Raw genomic sequence first — 11,252 nt, 5'->3', positions numbered from 1 at the left:
TAGGGAGGCAAAGTTTAGTCATTAATTTTACCTTCTTAATATAGTACCTAATATTCATAAACATATCATTCTTATTTCCTCATTCATCAATGTAAAATAATCTCAACATAACCTTCAAATGTGCGGAACAGAGATCCTTCTAAGATACCTTGAAAAGCAGGAGGGAGGGTTAATAAAAGATGCATGTGGGCTAAAACTGGAAGGTCATTAGGTCCTGAGGAAGCTCTAAGTATTGGTCCATCTGCCAGCCTCTATGCTTCTCTTAGCTCATCTGTGCATTCTCTAATTGCCTATCTTCTTCACTCACTACTATGTACCTTTCTTGTTCTCCCATTCCTTAGCTTGCCAATGCCCAACTTAATAAAACCTTAAAACGTTCTATTTCAGACTTAACTTTGGGCAAATTTATTTAGGATTGTGGCTCAAATTTCTGGAACAGAGCACCTGAACTAGTTCCTCTTCTCAAGCTATGTGACATACATCACAGATCATTACCCAGTCTACCAATTAGTTGTACTTTGAGCAGATGCCCTATACCTTCTTCCCATTAGTAGGGATAGAGGCATGAGTTCACGTGGTTAAGAACAGAGTCACTTAGCAGAAGTCATGGGTGGTGTAGACTCCTTTACAGGAGGCGTGGATATGCCAGGGAATGACTGACATGTTTGGAAAACAAGTATTTGTTTATATTTGTAATAGTCTTCAAACTAGCAAATTTGAAAACTGAAGTGAAATATTTTATGTAGAAAATGTGTTAATAACTCTTTATTAGTATTAATCTGGTGCAAAGATTCTCAATGGCAGTAAAGAGACAAACCTCTGGGAAAAACGTATCCAAATTTTCTGATGATGGAGTGGAGTAATGTATAGTTTAAAAAAGCAAATTCATTGTATTTCTTTCATAATACCTCAAAAAGTAAAGCCTGACAAAATCTTGGCTTGTGGGGTTATGCTGAAGGTAAATTAAGAATTTAAAAAGTGAGATTTTAGAAGTTTCTACATTCATGGGACACATGACTTCTATTTACAGATGACATGATTTTCTATGTAGAAAATCTCAAGGAATCTACCAAAAAACCCTAGAACTTATAAGTTTAGTTCTAACAAGGTCATAGGATCCAAGGACAATATACAAAACTCAGTTAATCCTATATGGCAGCAATAAACAATAGGGATTTGAATTTTAAATACAGTAGCATGCAGGCACGCACACACACACGCAAATAGTTATGCATAAATGTAACAAAATATGTGTATGCTGAAAACTATAAAGCACTGATGAAAGAACACAAAAATCTAAGGATATATATACTGTGTTTATTAATTCAAAGAATAAACATAGCATAGATGTCAGTTCTCCCCAGCTGAATCAATGCAATCTCAATCAAAATTCCAGCAAGTTTTTGGGTTTTTTTTTTGGGGGGGGTGGAGTTTGTGGTTTGACGACCTGATCCTAAAATGTATATGGAAAGGCAAAATAACTAGAATAGCCCAAACAATTCTGAAAAAGAAAAACTTGGAGGACTCGTTCAACCCAATTTCTAGATATTATAAGGCCATAGTAATCAAGTCAGTGTGGTTTTGTAGACAAGATAGACATTTAGATCATTGGAACAGAATAGAGCATCCATAACTCAATCCACACAAAAACAGTCAACTGAAATTTACAAAAGCACAAAAGTAATTCAGTTGATATAGTCTTTTCAACAAATGGCAAATGATTGTCCATATGCAAAAAAATGAGCCTTAATACACACCTTATATTCATACAGAGTGAAGTAAGTCAGAAAGAGAAAAACAAATATCGTATATTAATGCATATATGTGGAATCTGAAAATTTTGGTGTAGATGATTTTATTCACAAAGCAGAAATAGAGACACAGATGTAGAGAACAAATGTATGGATACCAAGGGGGAAGAGGGTGTGGGATGAACTGGGAGATTGGGATTGACATATATATACTATAGATACTATGTATAAAATTGATGACTAATGAGAACCTACTATATAGCACAGGGAACTCTACTCAGTGCTCTGCGGTGACTTAAATGATAAGGAAATCCAAAAGAGGGGATATATGTCTACGTATAGCTGATTCACTTTGCTGTACAGTATAAACTAACACAATATTGTAAAACAACTACACTCCAATAAAAAAAAAAAAAAAACTCAAAATGAGTCATAGACCTAACTGTAAAACATATGACTATAAAAACTTTTAGGACAGTGGTTTCAACTGTCTCTCTGAGACAGTTCAGCAATGGCTGGAGACATTTGTGATTGTCACTACTTGGAGGAGGATGCTATTGGTGTCAAGTGAGTAGAGACCAGGGATGCTGCTGAACATCCAACAATGTACAGCACAACCGTACCCACAACAAATAATGCTAATGTTTCAGTTTGGATAAATGTACTATGGTTTTGTAAGATATTAGCATTAGAGGAAACTTGGTAAAGGGGATATGGGAACATGCTGTACTCTTTTTGTACCTCTTCTATGCATCTGAAATTATTTCAAACTAAAAAGTAAAGCTTGTGTATCACTACTTTAGGGTAGCAGACTACTTCAAATTACTACTTCATTTGGTAATTTCATAATTTATTTCTATGACAGCATCATGTACTATAGTTGAAGCATTCTGTTTTGATTTCTGTTGCAAAATGACTTGAATCCTTCAATGAAATTTATTAAATGTGTAAATATTGCCAGTCATGTATTAAATGCTAAAATTTTTTAGACTAAGAAAATATTTTCAAAAGTCTTCTCTTAAAAGGGGGTCTTCTTTGATTATTTAACCTAAAATACCACCTCTTTCCACCAGTCTGTTTTTTTTTTTTTCTTTTCCATTAGAACTTGTTTTCTGTAGTAATTGTGTTTATTTATTGTTTACTGTTTCTTCTCCTAGAATATATGCTTCATGAAAGCACAGACTCTATTGTACCAATAGGATCAGGACTATCACATTAGAGATGGATGCTTAATAAGTATTTGTTGAGTGAATGAATTATCTGTATTTGTGTTGCATCTTCCTGTTAAGTGGTCAGTATTCAAAAGTTGGAGCTTCTTCTTTAGACCCATTGGCTCTGAATATATTAGTCCCAACCCTAGTAATTTCCCCTGAGTGAAACTCTTTCCTAAGCAGAAAGATGTGTTGGTCTACACATTTAAGATTCTTCACAGCAAAAGACTTTCTGTTGGGAAGAAGGCAAGGAGATGACAGAGTAAATAACTGTTGTTTTGTACTTTTCTGTCAGATCTTTCTGGTTCTACTAGAAGGCTTTTATCTCACCATATGGGATGCTCTGCAAACTAAACTCCTTTTATTTGTGATAGTATTTGGACCACTTCCAGCGCAATTTATTAGATTTTCTTCTGTTTAATTAAATTTTTAAGTAAAATGCTCCTGTTGGAACCAGATTATTTCAGACATAAGAAAATTTGTGATAAGCATCAAAGATGGAAATTGGCAAACACATGTCCATTTTCCACATAGTAGCATATGGTGATTGAGTTATTTGCTGAGCTGAGCAGTGGAGACACAAACAAAGGAACCGTCAACCCCACCTGGGAAGGTGTGAAAAGACTTCAGAAAGGATGGGACCCTTAGAATGAGTCTTGAAAGAAAAGGAATAAATCAGCATGCAAGAGTAACAAAACTTAAATTGTGAATATTGCCACTTGTCTACATTTTCTTCATTTAAGTGTGATAGAAAATAAATTCACCTTCAGGATAGTATCTTAAAAAACACTAACCAATCCCCCACTTAGAAAATTTCTTATACAGAAAAATGTACTTCTTTCTTACCATTTTGTATGGAGAGGTAGAAAAACAAACCCCAGTTTATTCCTAAACGAGAATAACCATTTTTGCATCTTTCTCAAATACTAATTTTGTGGATCTAGATGAATACATATATTTTGATATTTAGACATTAAAAACTGTTGGAATTGGCAATTATCAATGTATCTACCTATTTTGTTTCTCTTATTCTAAAAGATTTCCTATTAGGTCAGAATCAAGACTGAAAGATGTTTCACAATTAATAACGTTTAGAAACCAAAGAAAGTTCCATTGAGATTGTGAGAAGATGAAGTTGAGGGGCCATGTTCATTTAAATTAGTTATGTTTTATGGCCCTTATCTATCTTTAAGTAATTATATTGTAGAAATGTATTTTCTGGATTATTTAAATAGGTTTTATTAATTAATTTACAATTCATCTTTATTAACTACCATATGTGTGGCTTTATCCATTAGGTGCTGAAGGAAACAAAAGGTCATACATTCTTTCAGGGGAGAGAAAACACTTTGAACAACTGTGAATAGAAAAATTAATAATAATTGTATTTAAGATAAAGTAGTAAGAGGAATATGATCAAATAATAATGCACAATGCAGGTAATTAAGTTCTACGGGCAACTAAAGGAGGAAACATTAGCATTAGAGGCAGACTTTTGACATATTGCATGTTCAGTTCCAGACCACTGCGATAAAGCGAGTCATATGAATGTTTTTGGTTTCCCAGTGCATGTAAAAATTATGTTTACACTATCCTGTAGTCTAAAAAGTGCGCAATAGCATTGTGTCTAAAAAAAAAAGCAATGTACATACCTTAATTAAATACTTTATTGATAAAAAATGCTAAGCATCACCTGAGCTTTCAGTGAGTCATAATCTTTTTACAATAGTAACATCAAAAATCACAGATTACCATAACATATAATAATAATAAAAAAGTTTGAAATATTGCGAGATTCACCAAAATGTAACCAGAGATGTGAAGTGAGCAAATTCTGTTGCAAAAAATGGTACAGATAAACTTGTTTGACACAGGGTTGCCACACATTTTCAATCTGTAAAAAACCCAGTATCTGTGAAGCACAATAAAGCGAAGCACAATAAAACAAGTTTATCCCTTATCTACAACTACCATGGAAGTCACAGCAATTGAGAAGAAAGGAATTAAGATGCCCATTGAAGTTTGAGCAGGATCTGCATAGAATTTGGAAGAACTTTCTAAGCAGTAAGAACATAATGACTAAAGATATGAAGATTGCATGGACAGAGTACTATACAGACTGTAGAGTAGAAATGTGTGTTTCTAGAGAAATATTTACAGTATATTTGATGAGATGTCCTTCTTAAACTGGCTGTCAATGAAAGAATGGCTTAAAGAAAAGAAACACTTCTAGTTGTAAGAACTAGAACTAGTTGTAAGAACTAGTTGTAAGAACTTCTAGTTGTTAAGAACTATCTTAATCCTGAAAGGAGTATTTCCTTCAGCAGATCCCTTTAAAGCTTATTTTAAAAGACTTTTAACGGAGTTCCTTTGTATAAAGCAATAGTCCTCAAAGTGTGATAGGTTAATGGTTTTTACATAAAAGTGTTCTGTAGTCAAATTTTGGAAATGCTATGTTAGTGTTAAACTTTTTTTAAAAAAGCTTTATGAGTTTACAGGGTTTTAAATTACTTACATGCATTATGAGTCACCAAGAGAAAATTATGTGACCTCAGAACTCAGAATTCTCTGGGGTTTTAATTATTATTATTATTATTATCATTATTTTTAAGAATCAATAAGTTTTAGGGTTTCTTGAGACAAACTTTAGAAAATGCTGATTGAAAGCATCCACATACATATTTGAAAGAAAATGTTCATTGAGATAAAACAAGTCTAATTGGGGGATAGAAATAATAAAAAAATATAGTATCCAAGATCATTATTAACCAACCTGCCTTGTCTTTACTTACCTTGCTAGTAGCTAGGAAACATAGAAGGGAAATACAACCATAAAAGCCTGGATATTTTTTTCCAAGCATTTGACACACCATGCTGAATAAAAATTTTTGAGTGTGAATTTTCTGTAAAATTCAATTCTATCATAAACAAATGATAAAAATCAAGGTCAAAGGTTAAAATGGAAGAAAATTTTAATAACTTTTAATAAAGCATTTTAAAATATTGTTCCTTATTTTGCCACAATCTCAGAATTTTTTCAACACTGTTGGGAACGTTATAGACAGCCTTCAAGGAAACATCTTAAAGAACAGTTTTAAGTTTCCCTTTAGAAATTTAAAATTTCACCATTTCATAGCTGATGGTTTACCAATAGCACCAGTTCATCAGGGTGGAAATGTACCACATAGTTGACCTGTTTAGTGGTGGAAGGAAGAATAGCCTACTTTGAAAAGTCCATCTGAAGAAAAAGCTTGGTGAAGAATCATTTGCTCCTGAAAAGTATTAGTGAACTCCCTTTTCTGGAGTTAATAATGAAAACCAAACAGAAAACATAGTTGGGTCAACACCTCATTAATGGGGTAATCAGTGAATTCTATACAATAGTCTGTACAATTCTATACAGCTATCTGCACCAGTGAGGAAGAAACGCCATATAGGTTGGGGAGAGTGAGAAAGAGATGCAGAGAGACAGACACGAACTGAGAGGAAGGTCTTACCTCCACACATTGAGGATGGCACCTGAGTATCGTCAGTAGATCAAATAAAGCCAGTCAGCTCTTAACCAGGTGGCGATGAGGCCGTGGTGGCTGTTTTAGAACTCTTGGCTTGCCTAGAATAGTGGTTTCAGTTCCCTTCATAAGTAAGTGAAGACTGTTGGCAAACCTTCCTAAGCTGCATCTGGTATATACAAAAGTTTCTTTAAAAAGACTAAAATTTAACATAGGAAGTAAAGTAGTGTTCCTGTTCTTGTATAGTTTGGCGGTCCCGGTCTCATGTACATTCTCAATAATAAGAGATTAAAGGTTATATTTCAGTGAAAGTGAGAAATCAAATAGTGGTACAGTATTAAAAATCTTGATCTTAAAAAATTCTGTTGGGGGAATTCCTGGGCGGTCCAGTGGTTAGGACTCCACACTTCCACTGCAGGGGGCCCAGGTTCGATCCCTACTTGGGGACCTAAGATCCTGCAAGCCACATGGTACAGCCAAAAAAACAAACAAACAAAACTCCTATTGGGATTCATTAAGTGAATCTGACAGTGTTAATACATAGGTCATTTATTATCAAAGGAGAAATGTTATCCAAAGTAAATTGTAATACTGTATGAAAATATTTTTATATACAGATAGAGTGTCAAAATTAAATATATACATTCCATTAATTAAAAGGCCAACATATATTATTCTCTTAAAAATATACTTCTCAAATTGCAAACTCATTTAGACAAATTTTATTACACATAAATGACAAAAGTAACTCAGTACTATGGTTTAGCATCCTTAGAACAGATGACTTTCTATTTTGTGAAATTATTCTCTATCTTCATTTTAAAACATCTGTTATATCATTTATTAAAGGCACTGTGTTATACATTCACGTTTAATTACATCTCTCAATTATCTTGGACTCCTTTATGCTACTGCTCCTGTAAGCTGTATGACTCTTGTTCTCATGGGCCTTATCCATATCTCACTGTAACTCTGAAACATTTCCAGCACAGATGACAACAATTTCCACTCTCATTGCAGTATGCTGATGCATAGTGGGCCATAAAATTATTTTGGTAATAATGAAATGTTAATTTTTAATCCTTGTAAACTTTATACATTTCACAGAATTTATATGTCTTCTGAAAATTTTAAACAGGTTTAAAAAGTATTATTACAACTAATATCTTACATGGATTGTCTTACAAAAATCAGTTCAGAATTAATACCGATTGATATATATCCTCATGCATGTGAAATAGTTTGTTGATTGCAGCGTTTGGTTTCCACTGTTTATGTCCATCTTCTAGTACTGCAGTAAGGATTTCTCAATTGCTGTAATCCGTTTTTACCAGGATGCATTCAGTAACTTCCAGAAGGCATTCTACCCTGGAAAATTGCATAAGCAGATAGATTCTTGGAGGATACAAATAAAGCTCTTAAGTTTTTATATTGCCACTCCGTATTTTTCAATGTTCTTTAGCGCCCCTCAAAATTTTATTCCAGCAAGTTTTTATCTTTTGTAGTAGTATCTTTAGGAAACACAGGTCATTCTGTTTTTTCTGTTCCTTTAAAGACTTATTCTCTTCCTAGAGAAATATATAAAAAAAGTTTTTAAGTTCACACATTTTTATAAAAATACACATTTTAAAATATTTAATCTTTAATATCCATTATGCTAGGTTATACTAAAAATTTGGTTTAATTAAAAAGAATCTTGAATGATATTTTTTAAAACTATGGTTTCTAACCATAATTGTGATCATTGATGTGTAGGAAAGTCAAGGTTGTTATGGTTTAAGATTTAGGATTAATTAAAGAGCTGTTAGGTAGATGTCATTCTCACCACTGCAACAGTGGACATAAAGAGTGCTATTTAAACTTCTGTGAGAAAGATTTGTACATTATTCAATTGAGTTTTTTACAATGGAAAAAATGCTTTTATGGAAGGAATAATTAATACTGAAAATACTCAGTTTATTTTGTCAAAGATGATTAATAAGGATATACCTGGTTAAGCTTGTTCCCTAGCCTTCCCTAGAGTATGGAGGATGCCTGGCTTATAAGCTAGTTTTCAGTTCCTGACAAAAATCTTAAAAAGGGCTACCTGTACAACCTACAGAAAGTGGAGAAAGAGATACCTCACACGGAAAAGACATATAAGAGAGTAGCTGTGCATATACTCAGTTATATTTCCGCGAGTCTCTGGGAAGTGGATTAGTACAGGGTTGAGTAATTTCTTCATTTAGATAACAACCAATTATTGGGTGTTTTCTAGGTTGGGTATTGTGCTCAGTGCTATACATACAGTATTTCATTTTATCTACTTAATAATTATGAAATTGATGATTTCACCTTTCACATTTGAGGCAACTGAGATGTAAAGAGGATAAATAAGCTGCCATAGTCACACATCAAGTAAGTATAATGATTGGGTCTTGAGCTTGTTTGTCCTATTTTTAGTTTAGTCACATTCAGATCTCTTTTAGCTATATATTTAGTGACAGTAACACATACCCTTTAAATAATGCATTTAAAAGATTAGAGGACAGATTTCAAAGATAAATATGAGGAGACTTTGTCATATTCTTCTCTTTAATGAGGGTCCCAGGACATCTTTAAAAAGCACAAATTGAAGTTTATGTGACTAAGCAGGTTTGAAATACATAGATGTGAATATTTCATGACTTTTCCTCAAAGATCAAGACTGAACATTCATTAAAAAGACAAAAAAACAAAGAACCATGATTTTGCCTCTGTAATCCTGGGAACATAGATGTTATCTCCTTTTTCTAAACTTTCTTTCTGAATTCCCTTAGCCAGAGGCCCTCAATGTATTTATTTATGTTGCTCAGTTATTCATTTCAACTATTCCACTTCAGGTGGAATTCCTAGGGTTTCCTGAGTCCCAGGGTATGCAGACTCACCCTGCTTCTCTAAGAGGAATAAGGAATTTCCATATATATATATATATATATATAGTGGTCAAATAACATAACGGAAGTGTGAAAAAGGAACCTATCACTCTCATGAACCAGGTGTGTTCATTTTTCTATGTCTCATCCTAGTTAATATTTATATCATTGTAATGTATAATCAGATTTAATTAAATATTCTGACTTTTTCATTCATATTTTCTACATTGTTATATAATTTTGTGTAATAATCTAATAGAATGTTATAAATATATATAAATATAGACTATTCAAATACTATTATACATATACAGTATATACTGTACAGTCTATACTAATAAAATAGGTAAAATGGGTTCTCATTTTTAATATGTATTTCTTTACTATAGTAACTTTTTTTCTTGTATCTCTGTTGTCTAGTTATTTTTCTCCTATAGTGTTCCATTTCCTTTTGCTGTTACCTACTGAGGTTTTAATTTTGTTCTTTCTTTTTAAAAATCACATGCTTCTGACATTTCCCCTAGCTTTGCTTTAATTTTAAATAGTGATTTTTAAAAATGCAGTTTAAAGGGATCCAATGTCTAAGGGGTACCTCCCTCTCTCCTTTACCAACATTTATAATGAATATTTTCAAAATTGAGCATTTAAAAAGAAATCAATTCAAAGAGAATATTAGGAATAGTAAGTTGAGTAAAAAGCTGTAGAAAGAAAACTATACAATCACTCTTACCAAATTCTTAGTGGGTTGGGCTTCACCCAGGGAAGTGGTTTTCTCCTTTACCCCTTAAAAACCAAGTCATATTTACATATTGATTATTATCCTTTATTACTCCTTCCATTGAATATAATTGCTAATTTTCATATTACTCTCAGCTCATCTAAATCTATTGAATATCTACTTTAAATTATTTATTGTTAGTATGGCAGAATACTAATTTCATTTAGAAATAGAATATCACAGAAAAGGGATGAAAAAAGAGAGGTTAGTCTTCTGAATAACCTGGATTCATAATTTTGCAAATATGCCCAGCACTGTGTTAATGCTGTGAGGTATGAAAAAACTAATATAGAAGAGTATACTAACAGAGACAAAAGTAGAATTTTAAATCAACATGAAAATAACATTAGCATTAAGTTGTTAAATCCTTACCATAAATTTTATCAGCTTTACCCAACAGAAGCAAATGAAATAACTATAAAAGCACTGTAGCATGCCTAACTCACGAAGAAAATTCAATATAGCTGACCGTCTTTAACATCTTGCCTTTCATTTCAGAAAAATGTGGATTGTAGCAGGTTAATTTTGTAACATAATTTTATTAATTTCAAGATTTAAATGATTTGTGTATTTCTTTTTCTACAATTAGTTGATTTTGGAATATGGGAATCAATGCAAAGCTCAACACATGAGAGAAAGAATTGCAAATATACAGCATACCTATAACCTTTAACCTTTCTAGGCCAAGATGTGATATTCGCTAGTTTGCTCCTGCAGTCTTTTCAGTTAAGCCCTGACTTGAAGCTTATACTCAACATAAGCCATTACCTAAGCAACTGGATGTGTAAGCAACATGAAACGAACTGCTATTCCTGCATTAGATAGTACAGTAGTCCCTCTGTATTTGTGGGGGATTGGTTACAGGACCCCGGTGGATACCAAATCCAAGGATGATGCTCACGTCCCTTATATAAAATAGCCTGAATTTGCATATAACCAGGCACATGCTCCTGTAGACTTTAATCATCTCTAAATTACTTACAATACCTAATACAATGTAAATGCTATGTAAATAGTTGTAAACACAAAATAATGCTGTGTAATAGTTGTCGATGTGGCTTGACAAATTCGAGTTTTGCTTCTTGGAACTTTCTAGAGATTTTTTTTCA

General features: G+C 32.8%; 1 protein-coding gene across 1 annotated transcript in view; it reads right to left on the bottom strand.

Annotated features, from left to right (window-relative positions):
- Window positions 1-7,144: 7,144 nt before the first annotated feature.
- The window catches only part of IL7 (interleukin 7), a 51,075-nt gene continuing 46,967 nt past the window's right edge, over window positions 7,145-11,252 (bottom strand). The window contains exons 5-6 of the mRNA XM_036830482.1: window positions 10,096-10,148; window positions 7,145-8,039 (exon numbers count right to left, since the gene is read on the bottom strand). Of these exons, the coding sequence (XP_036686377.1) occupies window positions 7,920-8,039; window positions 10,096-10,148 (173 nt within the window). The 3' untranslated portion in view covers window positions 7,145-7,919. The remainder of the gene's footprint in view (window positions 8,040-10,095; window positions 10,149-11,252) is intronic.

Source organism: Balaenoptera musculus, chromosome 17, assembly GCF_009873245.2.
Source record: "Balaenoptera musculus isolate JJ_BM4_2016_0621 chromosome 17, mBalMus1.pri.v3, whole genome shotgun sequence".
Taxonomy (NCBI): domain Eukaryota; kingdom Metazoa; phylum Chordata; class Mammalia; order Artiodactyla; family Balaenopteridae; genus Balaenoptera; species Balaenoptera musculus.
The sequence above is the reverse complement of the archived record's forward strand: the minus strand, read 5'-3'. Positions and strand labels throughout refer to the sequence as shown.